This window comes from Thunnus thynnus, chromosome 5 (assembly GCF_963924715.1).
Source record: "Thunnus thynnus chromosome 5, fThuThy2.1, whole genome shotgun sequence".
Lineage (NCBI taxonomy): Eukaryota > Metazoa > Chordata > Actinopteri > Scombriformes > Scombridae > Thunnus > Thunnus thynnus.
The window spans coordinates 10,244,037-10,268,889 of record NC_089521.1 but is presented as its reverse complement, the minus strand read 5'-3'; the positions used below and the strand labels follow the sequence as shown (position 1 = coordinate 10,268,889).

The 24,853-nt window shown below is 40.6% G+C and overlaps 1 protein-coding gene across 1 annotated transcript in view; it reads left to right on the top strand.

The window, feature by feature from the left end:
- Nucleotides 1-1,306: 1,306 nt before the first annotated feature.
- Nucleotides 1,307-24,853, top strand: part of tmtc2b (transmembrane O-mannosyltransferase targeting cadherins 2b) — a 97,031-nt gene continuing 73,484 nt past the window's right edge. Inside the window, exon 1 of the mRNA XM_067589125.1 lies at nt 1,307-1,841. Coding sequence (XP_067445226.1) covers nt 1,759-1,841 — 83 coding nt within the window. The 5' untranslated portion in view covers nt 1,307-1,758. The remainder of the gene's footprint in view (nt 1,842-24,853) is intronic.

The window sequence follows — 24,853 nt, the reverse complement described above, 5'->3', positions numbered from 1 at the left end:
GAGCCCTCTACTGGCCAGCTACTGTGTGTACTCATGTTTAACCTGCTCAGATTTAAATCAATAGAAAGTAATTACTCGAATGACCCTGGAGAGCTTCTCAGGGACTAATGTGATGAAACATGTCACCTATTCTTCATATCAATTAAAGGAAAATATTTCTCCTTTTATGATTCAATCAGCCTATCTTTTTAATCAAAGTGGTCTGTGCTCTTATAAGAAAAAAATCCCTACCCTGAAAGAAGTCCACTCTCTTTGGATCGCAAAACTATACTTTCAGCTAAAAGCAGACTATAAAGTAGCTTTAAATAAGCAACTGTGAATTTTCAACCTTTTTCTCTCTTTTTTTCAATGAACAGAAGCCAAAGCAAATACACACAATGTTCCTTTTGTAGCTGCTGTCTCCTACAGCTGTGATCATTTGTTTTGAGTTTATTGAAGCCAGATCAGCATTATGGTAAAAGTTGTGGGATTTACTAAAATAATTCAGAACACACTGTGTGATTTTTCAGCTGTGCTGCTGTACTTTATATAGCCTGGGGGTATTCTTTAATTATCATGTATCTTCATTAAGGAGTAAGAGACACAAATCAGATTTTCCATATTTATTCTATATGTGGCACTGATAGAAAGAATATTGCATTCATTATGGTGTTAACCCCTAAGGAATGAAACAGCCAGCTGGTGAAATCAAATCAAACATTCATGATCATGCTTTGGCAATCCACAGTATCCACCTGACTGACTTTACTTTGAGGACCATCTTCATATCATGGACTGCTGGTACTGCACAGTGACCGTTACATGTTAGTGTCATTAATCCCCCATCTCTGAATCAAGGGTAGTGCGCATGCACCAAAGATCTAACCACATGCGTTTGGATCACAATTTCCGTCAAACAGTCAGAGATAAAGAGATTGGAACCGGAAGTGTGTACAGTTTTTCTCCAAACTAAAGCCCAGAATTAATCAGAAAGTGAATAAAGTTGGACCACAATTCTCGGTATGATCACCCAAATAAATGAGCTTGAGCTTATAGTAACTGGAATACAGATAAACCTATAAAAAATATTTTTATTAGCCTCTATCTTTTTGTATTCTGTTTGATTTTAGAGTAGCTAATTACAGACCGTCAAATAAAACATACACATGATTTTATATAAAACAGGAATCAACTATTTACATGTTGTTGTTATTGTTGTTGTTGTTGTTGTTTATCTGCAATTTGACTCTGGTTGTATTAATAAAGCATTGGTCAACACGCTTTGCTTTGAAAGTTTAACCGGAAGTTGCGTGTGTGATTGCGGTTAACTTGACGTCATCTCCATCACGACGTTGATCCAGCAGCGGCCGCTGAGCGTCAGAGCGCTGATCCTCCTCTGAAGGCGTGCGGCGCGCTGTCACACATTCAGTCAACGCTGCTCGTGTTTTGTTTTTTTTTTGTTTTTTTCTCTGTCCAACTCCCAGCAGGATAAAACGCTGTGCAGCTCAGACCCAACATGGGTTAGAAAGACAGCCAGCTATGGATTATCCACTCTGTGCACTTCAGCGAGGATGATGGGGGGAAGAATATGGACTTGTTTTCGCAGAAACATCCTGACAAAGACGGGGACTGAGAGGGAATAGAGACCTGGATCCGCTGCCTTTTTCTGTCTCGCTTTGCATCCTTCTTCTTCTTCTCGTGTTTCGTTTTTTATGTTTTTTTTTTTTTTTTTTTTAATATTATTATCATCATTTCCCCGCGTGTGTGCGAGACAGAGAGATGTTTGCAGAGTTGCTGTGCGGCGCCGTGGCTTTGGTCCTGTATGTCAACACTCTGGGCGCCGATTTCTGCTACGATGACAGGTACTTGGATGAATGAATGACACCCAGATCCGTATTACTAACGTCACTGTCTCCACTGTTTCTTCTCACCAACACCCTATCAGTTCTGCACAAGAGCACAGACATCATGATGGGCTTCATTCATTATGTTGGCATAACTCTGAGTGAGAAGTATTTCACTGCTACAGCAGTTGAGCATTTCCATTAACAGAACAAGCAGCCTGCCTGAAGGCAAGTATCAATTCATCAATAAAGTATGGTGCTTTGAAGGGCTGTTGAGGGATCGAAATGCCCTACTGTTTCTCTATCTGTAGTACAGTGCTCTTATAACTTCAAAATCACAGCTCACTTTATGGATCAATATTTCCTACGCAATTACCATAAAACTTCTGCAGCATCCATGTAGTAGGCTAATATCTTTGTGGGATTACAATTAGTTTCCATAGGATGGGCAGTGACATCAGCAGTGTGCTTGGATGCCTCAGTGCAAAGTGTTGCAGTCTCCAGAGTGTGGAGATACTCCAAGACTTAAGTTGTGCTGAGGAAATAATTGATCTCTGGAGAAGAAATGTCTTCTCACTCCACAGCAGATGTCCCTGACCAAACTCGTCCAAATGTACAGCCTACTGAAACTTTGATCAAAGTATTTTATTATTAACTTACTTTAAAAATAGGCTCCAACTTGTCACCCTCCACTGGAAACCGTCGGTTTGAGAAAGCGAGCGTTGGTTCAGCCGCTGTAATGCAGGGTAATGCATTACTCATAGCTGGCCTTTTGATATTTGATGGCTGAACGGTTGTCAGTGCCTCAGGCTTATTTATTCACCATCCAAGCCATGATGTAGGTCAGAGGCATCGTCGTCTTCTTGCCATCACTATATCATCTTCCTATCGTGCTATAGCCTATACAAGTTTATTTTATAATGTCCTAATATTTATAGATATTAGGATGAAATACACCTCCTTGGGACAGAATATGGTGCAGTTTATAGTCCTTTATTACTGACAGTCTGTTTATTCATGACAGGTGTTTGCGAATATTAAAACACACCCAGAGGATACAGCTTAGAGAACAAACAGTACATTTACCCCCTCCGCATCATCTGGTGGTGTATTTCCTTTACAACTCCGCTTACTGCTGTGTATATAGAACACTTCCTGCGTAACACATTCCCCGAGGCCTTTTTAGCAGAATGTGAGATACTTTTCTCGTGGTGCAGTCGCTGTGCCTTTGCACTTTGCACTCAGGTCAGATGATTCAGGCACTTCTGTGTAAGAAGGATGGTGTTCTGTTTCCATAAACCTGTCAGGGAGTGGCAGCACGGTGGAGAGGTGAGAGGCTACTGCATCTGCTGCAGAGGCGGCTGCTGTGTGGCTGCTGGAGCTTCCAAGTTTTAATGGAAGACAGAAAGCCAAACCCTGATTATTCTGTGAAGAGATGTTAACAATAATGTTATTTATTACCATATGAGTTTGGTCCAAGTTAGGTTTCTTACGAAACAGATGAATGACGGAGTTCTCCAATCCCAGCCAGGGATTTTTAAAAGATTTTTCTGACGTGTTGTGTCTCTGACATGTTTTTCATTGCGGGCTATCTGTCATCCGGCGTTATCTGTTTTTTAACACCATGTGTTTGGTTCAAGCGTGCAATTAGCAGCCGTCTCCTGTCCCCTCAGGCTCCACTGGGGGAAAGAGATAGAGGAAGGGCGGGGGCAACAGAGATATATAATTTTGTTAAGCGAAGCAGTCCTGGAGACACACAAACACACACACACACATTGATCTAACTTGCTAATGGTGCATTTGTGAAGAGAAAAAGCTGATGTGACATGGTGAGGGTAAAGGAGTCATCACGGAAAACACTGAATGCGTGAATGATGATGAATCAAACTGCAGGGTTGCAGACTGTAGAAAAGATTTATTTTGACTGTGAATCTGATAGCAATTAAATGGATCTTTCATGTTTTTCATAAATTCGTCTATTTCTTGAAGACATTAGCGGACACCAGTATTACAGAACGTAAAGCCTCATACTTAAAAATAAACACCTACAGCTGATGTTTTATTTAGTGTGCATGTAAAAAAAAACCCCCAAAAAAACAGAAACTCCCTGCCTTCCATTGAATGTTTATGACAAATAGTCACAAAGGAATTAAATATGGATGATTTGGCACGGTGCAGCATTGATTTTTTTCAGGGAGAAGACAGATAGTGCTTCCCTTTTGCTCCTGGCTGTGAAAACAGTGCATTGGTTTAACTCAGCTAGTGATTAAAAGTTAAGATCCAAGATCGTGGCGTGTGTGTGTGTGTGTGTGTGTGTGTGTGTGTGTAAAATGGCTAGGGGCTAAAGAACTGGCATAAAAGACACCTGAGGATTTGAAATCGATTGGCTGGTAGTCTTGTTACGTCGCTGGAATACAAAACGAGTTGTTGCTCTCTTCCTGTTTATTCAAAGGGAATGTTCGAGGGAAAAAAAAGTGACATTGCGTGTTCTTAATCAGATACTTCTTATCAAAGCTAGGTTCACTGGTTACACATTCATTTGAGCAAACTTTACGCATTCCTTACTTAATAACAAAGGCCGTCAGGAGGTCACAGTCAAAAAAAAAACAAAAAACTGTTTACTTAATGTTATCCTCTAGGCTGTAAAAAAAAAAAATCTCATACAAGGCAGTTTTTGACCCTGCAGTCACTCACCGCCCCTCCCTCGATAAAAATGACAACCTGGAAGAGTGGCCTGCTCTGCGGTGCCAAATTGCCTTGGGGAGCTTTTCCTGTCACTCCCCTGGACACACTCATCATTAGCACATACATGGATTTGACACCTGCACTGGAAAATGGGAATCATATGTCACATAGTTCATATCTTTGCTACTATAATCTACAGTTAGGACGGAGTGAAGGAATGGGAGAGCCCAGATAAATGTCAGAGGAGAAATATTGGTGCAATATTCTGTGACTTGCTGTGTAAGCTTGCATGCACGGCAGTATAGCAGCAAAACCTGGTGAAGGCATTAGTGCATTATTAGCTTGATTGTAGGTGGACACGTGTATATTCGCACGTAGTCTTAACACTTCTTAAATTGTGTGAATTGAAAAGCTGTTGTGTCACAGGTTAAGCAAGGTAAATGTACCAGTTGTGAAGTCAGAAAGGCAGCATACTTTTCCCCCCATCACACAGTTGAAAACATAGAGCTGTTTTCAAGGTATATTTCAGCTGAGAGTGCTCAACCCACGCACACTGGTTTTATGGATTATCGTTCCCTGTCAGGAGCTGATGGATGTGATGAACTGCACCCACCTCATTTCTCTGCCCTCGTGTGATGTCGTAAAGCTTTGACTGTGTGAGGATGTGTGAAGGTTGCGGGTTCACGCTGAAGGACGCAGCCTCCCCGGGCATGGGCGATGATTTATAACACTCAGACAGTTTGGAAAAGGCGAGTCGATGCTCCATGCCCCAAAAGCTTTATTAGAGAAGTCGGGGCGGAGGCAGAACCAAACACTTAATGCTGATGCAGTTAGATGGGATCTTCGACTCGATGATGGCAAATCAGCCACACAGCGCTTTGGGCAGTGACTCATGTTGTTTAATGATGGTACCAACCCAGTAATGGAAAAAAACAGAAGTGAATCTCCCTTTATTTATTTTTTGTGGGTTTTTTTTTTCATTTTTGCTTAATTGAATTCTATTTTTGTCATGTATTGTAGGCAGCATCCTTTTCAAGTCTTGATTTTGTTTGCCTCTTATTGCAAAAAAAGTAGGCTGATTACTTATTAAAAATCCCAACCATATAACAATGATAGTTGTCTGCATTTTGCACTTGTTCTCCTGAGTGCATAAATATCACACATAATGTCCCAAAAGCTTAATTTGAGCATTCGTGTAGCTTATGTTACCAATTTCGAGGCTCTGTGTGGTCCTCGTCAGGTGCAGACCAGCCTGCGTTGGCCTACCTGACCTGACGTGGACTAGTCTGTGCCGCTGTCTGCACTCATGGCTGCCTCTTATTTGGCTCTGTGTGTCATTGCAGTGATCTGGAACCCTGCTCTCGTGCCCTGTACTGTAGGACGGGCTGGTTAGCGTTGCGGTTATGTTTAGGGCCCAAGGGCGGCAACCCAGCAGTCTGAGTATCTCCGCTTTTTTTCCCAGTCAGGCTTTCTCTGTCTGTGCCCTGTAATTAACGTCCGGCCTGCAGAGAGGGACTCACGACATGGTTTGGTAGACGTAGCTGCTCCGCTCTCTCTCTCTCTCTCTTTCTCTCTTTCTATGTCTGCCTTCCCCTCCAACTGCCCCCCAAAGCCTTTTAGGCCTCCAGCCCCATCATCCAACGACTGCCTCCAGATGGTCTCGTTTGGTGAGCAGTTGAGGGTTTTTCTTCCTTCTGCAGTTTAGAGGGGAAGGTTTGAAGTGGATTCAAATAGAGGATGTATTTGCTTGCAATTGCCAGGATGGAGACATCAAAGTCTCTGATGACATAGAGAGTGCGTAATAGAGTCAGTGAAAATGGCCTCATGACTGGAGCACAGTCATATTATCCTTTTTTTTTTTTTTTCTAGTAAACATCAAATTAAAAAGACAAACAAACGGTGACAAATACTGATGACCATTGTGGTAGTGACCTCTCAATGAGAGGTATATCTGTTGTGTGGAAGAGGAAGCTTTGATGTTTCTGTGTTTCCTCCCTCAAACCACCAGGGAGTACAACCCATTGGCAGGAGAGGAAGGAGATGTGGGAGGCATCCTGCCCAATAGTGAAGCCCTCACGCTTTCTCTAATAGATTTTCTCAGATGAGCGGAGGAGGGTGTTTTGAGATTTGTGAGCACCGTTTACAGATTATACACAATTACTGGGTGCCGACTTGAGACTTTTTAACATTCTAGACACAGTAGCTGCTACATGTGCCCCTGTAACAAACCAAACATTGTCATTCTGATTTGCTTTCTCTCATGTTGCCTCAATATTTCAGACACAATAGCTAATCTGCTGCCATCTAGTCATTTCACAGAAATAGACATTATAGAGAATTACTGTCGCTGTGACCATCTTTACTTGAGCTAAACCAGCCCGGAAAGATCAGCTCAGTGTCTAACCACAGATAGATTGAATCTCCATTTTCCTAAGCTCTCATTTTCCAACAGATAGCTGTTGAGGGTAGAAATTGTTATTTTCATCCTCGCCACAATTGCAAGATAAGCCAGCCTGGCAGAAATGCATTTGTTTCTAAAAATAGCATTAATGAGGGGTTCTAATATGTTTGTGAGTTGCTCCCCTTACCCACAAAACCCTACAGAGTTACTTGAAGCATCAGAGTCTTGGATAGAGTGAGTTCATATTTAGGTCAATAGGAAACAGCTGACTAGATATGATGCTTCTTTTTCTCCCTGACTGTCATAAGGCTTAGAATAAGACTTCATTATACTGTATCTTGGTTATTGAATTACTCCTCCTGAAGTTCAATGAAAATGTTGGCCTTTGTGTTGCATTCCCTGTGGTGAGGGCAGATAGGAAAAATCTGAAATACCTGTAATATTTGGAAAATGTGCAATGCAGATTAAACTTGAGAAAGTGTTTTATTGGAGCATTTCCTAACATGTTAAAAAAAAAAGCATGGAAACACACACATTGTAGCAGAACACTGCATTCCTATTGCTTAACTGTGGGCTTCCTTCTCCCTACCTTTCCAGTCTGGGTCACCAGGTTTCTCAGTAACTGTCAAAACAGTTAAATTAGCCCTGCGGACTCCTGTGTGGCCCAGAGTTGGATGGCAGCTTCCACTGTGTCATCTGTGTGTTGGTGGGTGTGACCTATGGTGAACTCTCACTGCTCTTGCAAGTCAAAGAGGATTTGAAAATGTTCTCATTTCCCACAGAGAAGAGGAAATATCATTTCCTGGTTTACTTGCAACACTTTGTACGACTTTCTACACAATAAATACTTTTTACATAATAAACAAACAATAAAACAAACAATAAATAACAAGGGAAGAAACACTATTGGGGAATCATATTCTTCAAAGAACAAAACACTTTATAGAATACTATTCAAAAGAAAGGGACCAAAAGTGCCATGTTTAAAAAATTTAAGGGGTCCTTCATCAAAAATGTTGTTTATATTATGTGTTTATTTTTTAAAAATGTATCTTGGCCACGATTTTTTTAAAACTCTCAGATATTGATATGTATACCAGGCTCAAAAAGTCCTGTATATTTTGTTCGCTAATAACAAATTGACATTTTCCAGCCACCAGACCAACTAACGGGATAACTCTTCATATATCTGCCATTCCTTTTTCATGATTTTGTTTTATAGTGTTTAAACATTATCTCTACAACCTGCTACTGTTCACAAATCAGTATGAACAGTAGCAGGATGTAATTCTAAGCATTGTAGCACCACTAAATCGTAGTCCAAGTTTTTAAGTAATCCTGAATGACATACATGACAATAGAGCGTGCTCCTGCAATGCCACTGGATACCACTGGTAACCTCCAGGCTCAGATACTGTCTTGCCTCTTGAGAAACATGATACATTACATCAGTCTTAAATACCTGTGATAGCTTGATGTGGAGCTGATCACACAGCGTGGAGCCGAAGGTACCCTACAAACTCCCTTTGATTACTGGAGCACACTGCTATCTGCCTTGGGATGAAACTGAATATGCCTGGCAGGTTGTAAAAAGCTGAATCACTCCAGGGATTGTCTGCTTCAGCTGATTGCCGTTTGTGATATGCTGCCGTGATATACCAGGCCAGTGGCCTTACTGTGGGATTCAGCGTTGCTCATTAGCAGCCACCATGCCCACCATTTCTTGAAAGCCCTTGCTGTGCTCCAGCCAGGCCAGAGCAAGCTGCTTCAAAGCTGCATTAATCAGACTCTGATGCTTTGTAATCACCCGACTGGTATGCAGTGCGATGAGAAATGGGCCATATGTAGATGTCGGGTTAGCTGCCTGGTGGTGGATTGAGGCATTAGAGATTGTCTTTGCTGCACTGCACAAGATGTTAACCTTAGTCCTCTTTGGGTATTCTCAGTCTCCTAGCCTGGCTATTTAATTAAAAGCCAACAGATTATCTCCCCTAATACATCATGTGGTTATAGCAGCACACACACGTACAGTATCCTCCACACAGACAGACACACGCACACAGCGATAATAATCGCCTTAAATGGGAATAATGTGCAACACCGGACTGAATTATCCAAAAAGCAAATCCTTCACATGGTCAGTATTGCATGGCAGACGTTCAACACAGTTACTCAATAATGTGAGAAAGGCATTGGAGCTGCCAAGGAATACACTGAGTCAAAATGATGGATAAAATGTGCTGTTTGACCAACAAAATGAGATTAGTGGGATTTATAATAAAATAATGTGATGCATCTGGCGTGTCAGCTCTGTGCATTCCTGTCAACAATGGTTTCAAGGTGTGTACAAGCTGGTAAAGGTTAGGTTTATAAAAGTATAGGTTATGTTCCCATCATTAGACATGGGTCTCAAATGATTTGACTCCGCTGGGCTAAGTTGTTAATGGGTCTAGACAAGGGTTTGGATTTCGAGGGCTAATGCTGGCTGATGGTTCTTAAGCCGTGGCCACTCTCAGGCTCTTGGCCCTCTTCATATTAATGGGATTAACAGGACCGTGGATGAGAGGGGGCACGACATGTAAGCAGAGAACCCAGAGGCATTAGAAACAAAAACTCCCCTGTCTCCCATAACCAACAAGGATGCTACAGTTTGCCCTTTTCACTAAGGAAGAGGAGAAGGCTACCCCTCTTCACCAAGCCTCTCCTTCTCGGTGGCCTTATTCTCTGACAAGGAGCACTGGCTCGTTTCGATAAGGTTATGACACAAGTTGGCTGGTTCAGTGGCGATGCCTTTGTCCATTGTAAGACGAAGGGGTTGTGAGGTTCCTCTGTTCTCCCTGGACCCAATGAAGGAGACCATTTGTCCCCAAATAGAGGGGAATTAAACCCTGGTTGTGGTGGCCTGTTGTTTATGTAGGACAAAGAAGCAAGACCTCAGTGTTCACTGTTTGAACAGAGCAGAAAACTGCTGCAGCTTTGCAGACCAGACCTGTCAGAACCAATTGGGTGAACTCATTACGGTCGCACAAGCTCTGGTTAGCATTTCAAAGTGGAGAAGCAGAAGAAGGAGGGCGGAGGATTGACGGTCAGTGAGCTAACAAAAGCTGAATTGTGTTATGAATATGGTAGCTCAACTTGTTGGGTGGCATGGATGTTTAGCAGGAAAAATGATGTGTCAGTCAACATTTTTGAGGAAATGGGACATGACAAGTTTTAGAGCTGGTTGCCAGCCTGGAAACCAGCCATCAGCTTTTGTTTGGCAAAGCTGACAGAATGGTTGCCATGTTAGTTGTTAATAATTGGAGCATTAATGGTCCTGTTGGTGTTTTCACTCTTTCCATTTTTGCATTGTGAAGCATTTCAGAACAAATATTTTCTAAAGTGTGGTGTATACTGCTGTAGAGCCCAGTTACTATCCTGTTTATCAGCCAGGCTTTGCCTCTCACAGTTTGAAGAAGTTTCTGTTCCTCTTTCATTTTTGTTTGGCTGTTCATAGTGCTGTCTTGTGTGCATTGCTGCTCACAGTTTATTAATTGTCTTGATAAAATTAATGAAATCATTGCAACAGCAGCATCACATTCACCTGTGTGAAAGATCCTCCACTGAGAAATACAGAGGACATTTTTAAACAGAGTACAGTGTCAACCAGACCAAATGAAATGGCTGACAGTGGTCTTAATCCTGTTGCCTGGGGCAACTGGGCAAGGGCAGTGAAGACCAGGCCAAGTGAAGACAAGTGATCGAGCAGAATTTTCAGTTATCGTGGTTGAGAACCTCTCTCTGTTGTCAGGTTTAGGTTAATTCCTTCGTGTTGGGATTTTTACTGACTGTGTTATTCTTGTGGTTTAAGTGGTTTTCAGATATGATTACAGTATCTGGTGTTTCTTAAGTGTGGTAAGTGAGTCAGATTCAGCACAGAAGGATGTGTGGTCTGGCCAATTTAGCCACTGTGGGTAACCTGCTGCTCCCCTGGGGCTTGTAACACTGGGACACAAGAGAACATGTGCCCCCTGTGGCTTTTATTCTGATTCTGTGTGTTCTCTTAAGTCACTGAGTTGGATTTGAGAGCAGATATCTGTAGAGAGGGAACAATATTGTACACTTTAGAGAGAGAGAGAGAGAGAGAGAGACAGAGAGGGAGAGAGAGAGAGAGAGAGGAAATTAGGAGATACTTGTCAGGTGTGTTTTATAGTGCACATATCTTTATTTGTGGACCCACAAACAAGCTGACGGAGCAGATTGAAGGCCGAATTCTTGTGGACCCGAACAGTCCCAGATGTAGGAGTTGCCTCCTCCTCCCTCTCTTCCCTCACTTCCTACCTCTGACCAGACCACAGCAATGGAGGAAGCACATCTTTTCACAAGCTGCCTCTAATTGATACTGTTGAGCCCTGGGAACCCAGTGCGTGGTTTTAGTACTCTGTGAAATGCGTGCAAAGCACAACAGCCTGCAGTATGCCACCCTCTGGGACACCACAGGTTATTTACAACCAGACGACCAGTCTGGCCCAGGTTCTCATATAGTTTCATTTAAGTAAGTTTAAAAAAATACCCACCGCACTTGGATGTGACCCTTGCCAAGCCTTTCATCAAATAGCTACACTGAGAGAGGGCAAGAGTTGAATCCAATCCAGAGCTGTAATCTCAGCCTTAGGGGGCTTTTCACTAAATGGCTGTGTGGGATTTGAAGAATGAAACCAGATATATATGTAGGTTAAGTTACTACTGTGGGTACTGGCTTTTTGCTACTGTTTATTTTTGTATATCCTTGCTTTTCCTCACCAGCTACACCTGTAGCATATTCAGAGTTGTTTAAAATAAAAGATTTTATTTTTCATGTTAAGTGAGGTTTTGGGCCATTTTTTGTGTTTAGAGATATGTATATGGCATTATCAAATCGAATCAGATCAGGTGTAAATGGACTAGTCCTAATGTAGCTTGTCATGTCTTGGCGAGGCAGACGAGTCTGACATCTCTCCAGATGGAGAACAGCTTGTGTTGTATTGTATTTCACAGACAGAGCCAACTCTCTCGTTCCCTCTCTCTCTCTCTAGCTCGCTCTCCCTCTCTCCGTCATCATGAATAAAATCACGCCGGTGACAGATTGATGGAATCATGATGGTTTACAGGTTTGATTTCAGTGGTTTATTTTGGCTGAGCACTGACCCTCAGTATCTGTGGCCATGGTGTTTCTCCTCATCTTTGACCTTCGCATGTGTGACTTTCCCCTCCAGCTATTCTTCCAAGTGAGGTCTTCCTTTTCGGCAGGAGATGGATACACACAATTGGCTGGAGTTTATTTTTGATCCGGGAAGGAAGTTTGGATTGGGAGAAAGTGTGCGCAACTGTTTTTCCTTTACCAGCCCCTGAGGTTTGAGGATCTGGGGAGAAGCGCTGTCAGCTGCCCTGACGGAATAATGAGACTTCTTAAATAGGCTCTCAAGAAAAATAAATTTCTAATCTGAGAGAGATTGAGGGTATGCAAAAGAAAGCGACTGAAGCGAGAAAAGAGAAAAGAGCCGAGCTGGCAAAAGAGAAAGACTGACTGATGGAGCATTATGGCATTAAATGGAGGTCTGATTCATGATTGCTTAAGTGTGGCTGCGAAGGCCTCGAGGCTATCTGTTTCAGCCTGTGGTGAGCATGTGTTGTCCTGACTGTGAACTCCAGCTGCTAAGGGTCTTACAACATTTACCTGATGAGATGTTAAGAGGTTCCAAAACCACACCGGATCTCCCAAGCGGCTCTTCCAAACGTGTCCAGCCTGTACAGTAGACGCATTTCTTGCCACCACATGGTGGAAACATCAGCAGCTGTTTTAATTTGGAAGCAGTTTAAGAAAATCCATCCTCGGGGCCGCTGACTTGCAAGCTTTGTTTTCCTTTGTGTGAGTGACTGCTGGGGTCCCCAATGAAGACCCTAACCTTCAGACACATGAGGCTCACGACTGTTCAAACAAACTGTCACTCAGAAACCTCAAACCATCCCTCTTTCTGTCTTTCACTGCCAAAAATATATTGACCCTAGCAAGTTTTTTTAGCCTCATGGTCAGGATTAATGTTTTATTTTCTAGAAACAAGAGCCATTATCTCGTAAAAAGACAAATTGTGGTCTGAAGAGAATGACACTTATATCAAGAAACTTCTTGAGGCAAATTGATTTCTGTCTGGGAAAGAAGTGAAATTATCTTACTCTGCTGGCAGATTTCCTTCACTCGTGTGAAGAAAAATACATTATCAGCACTAAACACTAGATTAAATGACTTGTGCAGTGCTCTCCCAGCCTCCGCTGCTCATTTAGTACTACTCCGAAACATTTGCTAATGCAGTGCGCCCATCACTCCACTTGATTGATTGAGCTGATGACTCTCCCTCATGACAGCTGAAGGAAAGCAGGCAGGCCTTGGGGTACCTGCCATTCAGGCTCACTCACTCCCTAGGGACACAGCCTTGTTGTTTGGAGAGAATAGATCTCGATTGTCGCTATCATTATGTCACCTCCTAAACCAAACGTCCTGCAGCTCTTATTCTCATACTCCTCAGGGGCTAGCATCTACCACCGGCAGCTCATTGAGAGGCTATTGATTTCAGCGAAGGAATGGTCCACCATAGTTTCCCAGTGAGAGCACAGATGGCTGGCCCTTATTAGGTGAATAAGGATTTCATTTATTTCTTCCTGCAACTGTTGCAGAGCCCATTCATTCATTTATTCAATGAAGTGCAAATCCATGACGGAAAATTAATGACTTAAACCTGCAGTGCAGAACTTTTACATATAAATGAACGCCTGTTACATTCAAGCCCTTGCCAAACAAGTTCACACAATGCTAATTAAGCTTATCACCACCAGGTAAATCTCTCAGTATTTCACAGTATACAGAGTTTTTAAATCTGGTGTTGGGGGAGATATCCCTGCGCTGGCCGGATGAATGCATACTGCTCATGCTCTATGGGCAGTGCATGCACACCAGAGACTTCTGCTGACAGAGTGGCTAACTTCCGGTTAGCTCTCTGCTAAATTGAATGCTGATAAAATAATTTAATCATGTGGCTCTTCTAGACTTTCCAAATGTTATCAGACCAGATGGATCAAATTCTGATAGTAAAACAAGTCATTCTGTGGGAGATGCGTGATGCTCAAAACAATTTATCCACCATTTGACAGCGGCAACAGTAGCGACAGAGTAGGCGGAGCCTATGACATAAGCACATGTCGACAGTGTTTTTGTAATTACTCTCACTGCCAGAAGGGGGAAACAAAAGTCGTGCACGCCAGCTTTAAATGTCTGTTGCCCGCAGTGTCACAGCAGTATACATTTATATATAAAATATATTCTCTGTGGCTGTGGTTATCGTCCCAAATGGGCTCACAAGTGACTCAAAAAGCTGGAGTTGAACTGTACAAACACGAGGAAATAAAATTAAACTAAAATGTTAGTGTTTAGTATGTGATATATTGCATGTGGCCAACAAGTACAGATCAGATTTATGTAGAAGATTATGGTGTATCTCACACTTTACTGTTTAAGACGTTTGGTTGTGAATGATGGATACCGGTTGTCAGAATGAACAGATGAGTTGGCAGGACCCTCGCTGGCATGTTTGCCTGCTCAATGAGCTTTTAATTTGCGGTAACGACTTGACATCAGCAAATGAGCGTCTCTTTGAAAATCAGAAAATCAGACTTCTCTGGAGGAGTAAAGCAATTGTTTCACATACCTGTTTTCATACCTGGTTAAGGGAGTGAATGTTTTATGCAAAGTACAGGAAAGTACAAAGGAAACATGCAAGAGAAAAATGTTTTGCAGCATCTGGGAAAAAGCTGTGGCATAAGTCAAGGAAATGATCCTTCTGTTGTTGAGCCAGTGTTATTGGACACCTCAACTTATTTCGGAACAATTTAGAGTTGCTTCCATGGCTAGTTTATTCATCTTTATTGTTTTTATTTATTTAACACACATAATTATCCCTCGTTCTCTGTTTGGCTATTTATACACATTAGTTTTTTTAGTGTAATTGGCTGTTGTATTCATGGGAAGTTTGTGTTTTACACTAAATTGCAAACTTGGCTTTCACCCTGTGCAATTATAGTTTCCCATCTGGGAGCCATGATTAAGCTATGTTTGTTCTCCACAACCTGCTTAACACTAGGCAAGCTCAGCTGTTGTAGTTAACCAATATTTTACATGAAAATAAGAACATTTAAGTAGAAAATTGAATGTACATGTTTGCTCAAGTTTTTTGTCATGACAGTCATACTGCATGTTGCCAAAGCCTAATAGTTTTACAATACACCGTCTGAAGGAGTGTATTGTTGGAAAGGACACATCCTAAGCTGTGCCATAATAATCATCATTATGATGATCTCATGGCACTTGTTAGGAGGAACTCTGGTTTTCTTCCGGAGACCAGCTCTGCTGTCTCTCATCATGTCCACACTGTAAAATGTAACATGTTGTTTCAACTGAAAAACATGAGTGTTTTAGGTTAAATCAACAAATACGAATGGTTCTTCTAATGCCACCAAAAGTTATCTTGACTAAATATTCCATGTTGTATAAAAAGTCCGTACTCACAAGGCCGGCGAAAATGACCTATAGTTATGTTTACACTAGCTAGCGGCCTTAGTAATTATGATCAGGGAAAGTGAAGCAGTTCAGATAATGTCAATATAAGGTGACTTGATAAAATGATTTTGCCTTATTAGGAGGGGACGGGTTGGATTGGACATTTTTTTTAAAAGACGTAATGTCATGGTGTTTACTGTTGCCATGACGACATGTTGTGTAAGGAAGTGTAGACCACGTTTTAAGTGATCATTTTAAGCCAAACCATCTTTCCCTAACCAAGTGGTTTTTGTGCCTAAACCTAATCAGACCTTAACCACAGCATTGTCACACCATAAAAGATAATTATTTCTTAACAGTGATTTGTAACGGTTTTGGAAAGCTGGAATGCATTACTACGGCTGCTAGATAGCATAAACGTAACTATAGGTCGTTTTTGCTGGCCTGAATTTTAGACTGATACTATTGGGGTTTTTTACGAGGATATGTTGTGTATAAACCCTTGCTTCATTTGATGGATTTAAATCTGTTAATTTAGTGAACTGCTCAGGTAGTTATTAGAAAATTGTAGATCAAATTTAGATTAAAGTTAGTTTTCATTCATATTGTCTTTTGAAGAGTTCGAAGAGCCAGTTTTTTATTTGACACAAAAGCTGCTGTTGCTCTCTAGCGTCATTACACAGTACAACACTGACCCCAGTGACCTTATTATCATACGAATGTACGGGGGTAGGGACTGAATTCAATACTAACCTTCATCAAGGTTTGCAATGTTTTTATTGTTATTAAAAGAAACAACCAGGACTTATCTTAACATGTATTAAAGACAAACAGGAACTTTCCATCATGTATGTTTTATTCAAACTACAAAAAAGAAAAGTATCTGGAGAGTTTTAACTCTCAAACTATGCATGCTAGGAAATCTGCTAATATGCCAATCATGTTTGTTTAGAAACTTAATGTAATGAGTCGAGTTGCTGAGAGTTCAGCAGTACATTCATTCAACTCATCATTTCAAGTCAAAACACTTCAAGTCAGAAGAACTTGACTTAACTTGAAATTTTAAAAATTACATATTCAAGTTAAGACAAAATATTAGTTGGTTCCACTAAATAATCTGATGTTTTACAGTGGTGTCTGATTGATAGAGATAATAGCTGATTGAAATATTGCTTATTTATGTTTCAGTCTTTTTTCACAGTATTGCATTTCCAGTTCAATGTAACCAGTTCAGATCCATAAAAATATATTTAATCACTGTGAGGATGGGAGTCCTTGGCCTGGGAATGGATGGCTGTGAGTGAGACACTGCGGGGAATAGAAACCTGAGCAATGCTAACGAAGAGCCACAGGTCCATTTATTGCTCTGCTTTGCCTGGTTCTATATGTGCAGATCCAGTGTTTTTTATAATAATAGAGCTGATTCTTATGTGTGGTTCTACCTCATCTGAACCATGCTGATAATACTGTAATAATAATAATATGGACAGATGTACCTCTTCTTATATTTGGCTTTTTAAAATCAATTAGCAGATGGATGATGTGCATGCATGTTTGTATTCTCAAAATAGTTTTGGGATGTATTCATTAATAAAATAGGCTATTCTTCCCAAGCTTTAATTATTTGCAGATTAATCTGACTTTGTCTGAGGAGGCTTTCTGTATAATAATCAGTGGACTCCCAAGGGTGAGTCAGCTGCAGTGGCAGTAGACACGCACAGTCTAAACCAGATTAAGAGTTTAAACCTTTTAGTCCCCAGTTGTGAGGCTGTTAAACCTCTCCTAATTTAGAACCATACATTTCTTGCGAGGGATTTTTTCAGGCAAGAATGTGCCGTACTGTAAAATCATTGCTTCTCAAAAATAAGAAAAAAGTTGACTTTGTTATTTCTAGATTCATGACAAAAACGAAATCTGTTAAAGGTTAAAAAGAAGAACAGCTAAGTCCCGGTGCATTTGATCTTGATCAGAGAATTCATCATAGAACTGATGATTGAAATGATAGTGTATCAGAACTGGTCAAATCTTAAAAAAAAAAAAAAGATCAAAGAATTGACGTGTACTGAACTCTGCTAGAAATACAGCGATAAAACCCAGTTCTTCTCCCTCAGTGCATGCACAATGCTTTCACCTCAACACAGTTATACTTTCTGACAGCTGGAAACCTTGAAGCAGAGGTCACTTGCATATTCATAAACCTCAGTACAGCTGACCTACTGACGTCTACCTGCATGTTCAGCTCTAAACATTTATGTATGTCTGCAGATAATTTAGTGTGGTTGCTACATTGTTGAGGACAAATAGTTTTTTGTTTTGTTTTTTTTAAATTGAGGGCACCTGCTCCCTGCGTTAGTATACACCATATACACATTGTGTATCATTATGAATCCAGAGTTGTCGGTCTCAGTGTACTAAGTAAACACTATCCATCAAAACACTAGGTGCCAGTATGACAAGACCATAATGTAAAATGTGGGGCAGCTGAGAGCTTTCACCTTTTCAATATAACAAAGCCATTATGATGCAAGTTTAGCTGTGTGTGGTGCAACCTTTGGCTGATCTGTGAGTCTCCCTGCCAGCTTTGTGCAGTAACCAGTATAAGTTTTACTGGAAAAGCCGCCTTTGCTTATTATGACGAGACTTCATAAACATTTGATATGTTCAGCTGCGTTCCTCATTTTTTAACGGAATGGAAATTGGAGTGTTTTTCTGTTGCCCTCATTAGCAAATAGAAGGTCAAGCATCTTGTCTTAGCAGCAACACACAGCGTGTTGCATGATTTCAAAGCAGAAAATCAAATATGAAGTCATACTTGATGCCTTGTGGTGTTTACTACAAATGATGCAAATTAATGAGGTGAACTGCAGTCCAGCAATGTGAAACCAAAATTTACTGTTTCAGTGCTGTTTCAGAATTTACTGAATCCCACCTAAATCATTAATAACTGGAAATATCTCCAGCATCAGTCAACCAATTGCCAGATGTAAACACTGTTTTCTCATATAGTGCAGTATATGTCTACAAGGTTTGACAGCACGTCCTATTTTCAGCAGTGTTGGTTTGGGTTATAACTGTACTGTAGCTCAGTTGGTAATGTGTTTATGGCTGGTGGGACTTCTTGTTTATTTGAGCCGGATTTAAGGCTGTTTATTTAGGACGAGCATCTGCAGTACATAGCAGGCCCAGGTCTGATATGTGAAGATTTATGTGTTGGATAAAATACCAGTTCCGTGCTCAGCAATGTTTACCTCAAGAGTTTTGGTGTAGCTAAATCATCTGCTTTCTTACTGACAACCATGAAATTATTGCACCTGGCTCGCATTGAACAGAAAGTACCTGTTTTTCTCTGAATGCCCTCTGATTTTGTGCATATGACGGATATTGACTACTTGAGAGTAATTATCCTGTTTTTTTCTACCCAGCATTAGAAGTAAATAGATTGAAATAGAACCAATATCACTGTTTCCCAAAGCCCAAGGTGATATTCAGTTTAGTGTCATGAAAGACTTAAAAAAAACCAGAACATATTCACATTTGACGCTGGAATCAGAGAATTACTTGAAAACGAATTGATTGTTGAATAGTAGACGATTCAGTTTTTGACAATCAACTAATGAATTAATCAACTGATTGTTGCAAGACTGCAACTAATGATTATATTCATTATTTATTAATCTACCCATTCATTTATTAGTAAAATGCACAATGATAAATGAAGATTTTTCACAATCACATCCCTCTAATGCCCGAGGTCTTCAAATCACTTCTTTTGTAAAATGCAACGATATGAAGTTTACTATAAAATAAGATAAAGAAAAGCTTCAAATCCTCACAATTCAAAAGCTGTAACTACAGAATCCTTGGAAATGACTTAAATGCTTAATCAATCATCAAAATAGTTTGCAATTAATTTTCTGTCAATTGACTAATTGGTTAATCAACTAATTGTTTCACTTGTAATTCCTTATGTACTTTTTTTCATCTTTCATTGCCAAAAACATTTAATCCTCACCTAACATGATCTTGCCTTCTGTGTTATAATAATAGATTAAAATCCATGTTTCTCTGTGGAGTAATATGTTCACATTCTCTTTAACCACTTTGGCCACTGTTGATTTTTTAGTCAAGGTAGCAGTGTTTTGTGTCAGTACTGTACATTTTTATTCTGCATAAGTCAGTCAGTTCATCAGTCAGCACAGGTTTGTATGAACCAAACACAGAGTCTAACTGGCTGACAGAAACATACTGTTGTACTTTGCCCCAAAATCAAAGGCCACCAATAGACCTAACCAGCAAGCTCCTGGTAATTGATTTGTTAAAGCCCCCCCACTGGCTTGGTGGAATGAGATGACAAGTACAATCCTGAGGCGTAGTTGAATGGAGGGAGGGATGAGGGAAAAAAAGAGGTCCATGACCCACAGGAAGATCAATACTACATGACGAAGCTGTGGAAATGGTGCTGCAGTTCTTTGTTCTCATTCAGGCCTTTGCTATCAACTAACCATTTTGCCACACTACACTTGTGATGTTATTACAAAAAACAGTGACACAGGCCATTTGTTTTTACTGGCCATGTGTTTGACCATGTGGTTTTTCATGCTACAGGCAGAGAATAATTCTTTTTAACTGCCCTTCATTGTAAGTGATATCAAGAACATACAATTCAATGTGAATCCCAAGCTAAGGCTTTTAATATACCATGACATGAAGTCCCACTACAAGGGAATACAGAAATCACAGACTTATGCTATTTTGCGTTTGGGTCAAATTCTTCCTTAGAAGTCGTTACAAAGATTAATAACCACAGTTCTGCTGTATTAGAAATAGATGAGCTCACATCGGGATGTAGGCTGACTGCAGTGTACAGTATAATACCTGATGTGTGGGGGAAAATGGTGTTGCCTTGTGTCCATTAGTTCTACCAAGTACGGACATTTGCTCAGGGCAAGGCCTAAATAATTTGTTGGTATAACATGAATAATACAAGCGAAGGACACTAATGCAGAGATGATGTTGCATACCGTAGGAGCCTCTATGGGTTGTGGCTGAGACTCTGAAACGAGCTTTTGATCTGTTTGCATGTGTAGAATCGTACCATTCAGTGCATCGCCTTCCTACTCAGCTTTTTTTCAGCTTAAACAGGGGATAGGTCAATTTCAAGTATACTTTTCAAGTCATAAAAATCCATATACAAGTATTTTTCTTTGGGGTTTAGAGAGAATGCCTAGCTCTTAGGAAAGGCAGCTGAAGGATTGGAAGGAGTAATAGCTCACTTTGCACCTCGTAAAAACCTGTGCACACACCTCGAGTGGTCCTGCTGAAGGCCTCTCACTGAAGGTCTCTCACTAAAAGCCTTCAAACAGTCCCCGAGGATTATAAAAGTGATGAGGAGGGTGGCCCAGAGGATGCTCTGCTGACGATCTGCCTTCACACCACTGATATGTGTGTTTAGTCTTCTTCTCCCTTGTCCTTCGCCATGAGCCACAGGTCATTTGTGACACAGGACATCATGAATACCTGTTTGCTCTCTCTCTCTTCTTCGTCCTCCTTCATTTTGTGATAGTAGAGCACAGCTTTCTCCTGCTGGCTCCTCTGCACGGCCACAGCTGCCAGTCACACACTCCTAAGTGCTGAAGTGTGTATTTCTTTGCCACAAATGCAAGAGTCTGGCCTGAACCCTTGGCTACTGAGCTGGACTAAATGTGTGCACTGTGTGGTATTTAACCCAGTTTATGTGATTTGAATTTTTAATAATTGTTAAGCTCCAAGAATGCACTCTGTTGCTCTGAAATAATAAGCGAAGGGTTTCCATTGCATTTTTTACTGCAAGTGATTTGATCATTCTGCAGCAGTTCACCATCACTCACCACTATTTCTGGGCAATGAAGACTGAACTTCAATTGATGATCTATAAATTTATAAATGGATAAACTGACAAATGAACACTTTTACACTTCAGTTTTCTTTTGCCAGTCATTTGTTGCACAAAAGGAAATAGTTTTCAGAATAGCTGTATTGATTTTCTGAGTTCAGATGAACAAAACCAAGAAATTAGTCCTCTTCAGATTTACAAGTTTCAATGGCAGTGGTGTGGTCTCATTATTGTGAAATCACTTGCTGATATTTGGCGATATATATCAATATCAGATCATTTATCAAATAAAAATGCCAAACCTATACTGGGTTGAAATTCTCAAATTAGAGGATTTGCTGCTTTTCTTTGTTTTTATGTCATTTTAAATTGAATATTTTTGGATTCTAGACTATTGGTCCAACAAAAGCAGCAGTATGAAGCCTGACTGAGATCCATTAACAAAGCTGGAATTGATCATTTATATCAGTGAGTCTACAGCCATGCTAGCGTGAGGCTTTGAGCTGAGATGCTAAGATGCTCACAATGAAAATGCTAGGGGATTCAGGGGATCCCCAAAGTCATTGGAATCGATCCTCTAGGGACTTATATCTGCAGTAGATGCCACAGAAATCCATACAATAGTTGCAGTGATATTTTACTCTAAAACACAGAAGAGGAAAAGTTGGGAGTAGACCCACACTGCTAGCGTGGCTAAAACAGTGGCCAATGAAAAATCATAATTATAAAAAGACAAATATATTGCTCTGCACCTGGGCCATAAGTCAAGATATAAGAGGGAGATGGACTAGAGTATGTAGTAAGCTAAAGCCAAAAATGTATGACCTAGCCATAATTCTGAATTATATATGACTAAAATGAAATCCGTCTTCCCATTCTTAATTCACTTACTTATTCTAGGTCAAACATGCCGGTAAATCTTTCCTCTGAGAAAGCCCAACCTCCTCTGAACCCTGTTATCAGGGATCTGACACACTAGCAGGTCCATATCATTAAACCCCAACGCTTTGTTCACATCTGCATGCAGCTGTGTCTTACAAGATCCCTCTTTGTCTTTCTTTCACTTTAACACATTCTGCCCTCCACTGTCCTTCCTTTCATCATTAGGCATGCCGTTTGCTCTTAATTAAGTACATCAGTGAATTAAGGGCTCACTGGTGCTGATTTGTGCTGGCGGTATGCCGGAGATTACAGTCTTGCTCTCCATTTCTGTCTCACGCACACGTATGTAAACACACACATGCCCACACAGCTTTCTGAGCCTGACTGGAATGATGGTGGAGGATTTTCAGAGCACCTGAACTGATGGTAGTTAAGAAACTGCTCCACAAATAGCCCATAGAGACATTATATGCAGGTGTTGTTCTGGAAGAATTCATATCACATTCATCTAACAAGGCATTATAACTACTGCGTGGGAGTTTAACCAGCAGGGTTTTTATTTTTCCTTTTTCTTTCATTTTCATGGTGACATTTTATTCTTCACCATTGTTTTGTGGATGTAATAGCTTTCAAATTTCTTCGATGCTTTTATAACAGCTTATCCCTCATATTATGTTGCTATTCTGGACTATCATAAGCTGCTACCTCAGGTGACTAGGGAGGGAAGTTTGTTCATTCCCACAGTAGTCTTGAATATATCACAACTAATCTGCCTCTGTGAGTCAGAGGATCACAAACCGGGCCCAAAGTAATTTCTCGGCACCTCACCACTTTGGTCATTACCACAGTACTGGCAGCAAGACAAACGTACACCTTCTGTCAACATGTTATTTTTGAGATTATTGCTTCCTCGCTCCTTCATGAGGAAATTGGGTTGACACAGTGAATTTCTTTCCATTTAAGCAGCCTTAATACTTAATGCTGTTTTGTCTGCCCCTGGGGCCCTGCTGAGTGCTGAAAAAACTTCCCGTGTTCATGTAAAACACTGAAACCTGATCCTGAAACTCGGAATAGTTTGCAGGATAGTGGAGGCGATGCTGCTTCCCAAGACACATAAACAGAAAACCGCCCGGTAGACGATGTGAAGAACAGCATGTGCGTGTTTAACACCTATAAATATCCAAAGTGAGATCATCTGTTTGCTCTAGTGAGCGGAATTATGGGTAATCGAAGGAAATAAAATGACTTACACACTGATGCTATCTCAGTTTTTTATACAGCCATGACCACTTCAGGATTCAGGTTAAAAAAAACTGAGAATCTAGCAACCTGTACATTTATGATTATGGGTAATATAACCTAGAATACACTTTAAGCATTTTTAGTGAAAGAGATTAGTTTGATACAGTAGCGAAAGAGCAATTCAAGTTTCTGCATTGACAAATCCCAGACCAGCAGTTCTTGGTTTGTCGCTTGGATACACCCTCAGAGAGAAACAAAGTTACTATGGTGAAGAAAACCAGTAAATGCTGACGACATATGCTCCATCACAAGGATGGGGTTGGAAAATGTTTACGAGACATCATCTATTGTGCGCTAAAGGACGTTATTTCTTACTCCCTGGTGAGATAATCTATTTTCACCAGCAACTTGTCACGCTGTAGCCACCCGAACAGAAAATCTAATCCCAACCCGCTGGATAATGGGCCTTTGAATCCTTCAGGGCTGCTGATAGGGATTGCCTCTGCGTTCACTGGAAAGCAGTTCAAATTCAACAATGTGTGTATTTGTTTGAGCATATTGGGGCTGTGTGTGTATGTGTGCGCTCGTGTGAGTAAACTCTTGTGTGTGCCTTTTTATGAGCTCGTCTGAGTGATTTCCCAGTGAGAGTGCGTTTTACAGCCGGATTCCTCCAGGATGAGTCTGACTGTTTGATAGAACAGCCCCATGGTGGCCTCCAGTCTCCAGCCTAATGAGCATTGTGTCTAACAGGTGGTCCATCGGCGCACTGAGAACAAGAGGGATAAGACTGTTTGTATGTACATTGCTTATTTTGCTTTGTGGAGAGGCTTTATTTAGACCACAATTGGTATTTTTTTCTTCATCTAGTGAGGAAGTTGAATCATAAACACAAAATCTCTTGGATTGGTGATTGGCAGCCTAAGATGAATTGTGAATGTTAAAACAAATTCATAAAAAGCTTGAAAGGTAGTATCGGTTAATTGACTGATCTAAGGTTGTTGCTGTTTCATACAGTGTCTAAATTCTACTGTGAACAAGTCGCTTTGTTTCATGATCCCACTATGAAGAGCTTATAAAACAGAGGCACAATTTACACAGCTGGACTGAAAAGAGCTGTAAAAGAGTTAATTGCTTCCAGTTGCACTTCTGCTTATGTGATTGTACACAACATGGGTTTATTACATATTTTTTGTAAAAATGCAATTTTAAGAAGTAATTGTTTTAACAAATTGTGCCGAGGTCTATAAGCTTAGCTTTGTGTTGGCAGCCATCCGATGTAGTGCAATGTTTAACAAAAAGGTCTATTTATTCTCTCTTGCTGCTTCCTGCTCTGTTATGATAATTATAATGATAAGTTATTTGTAAAATACTTAATTAATTAT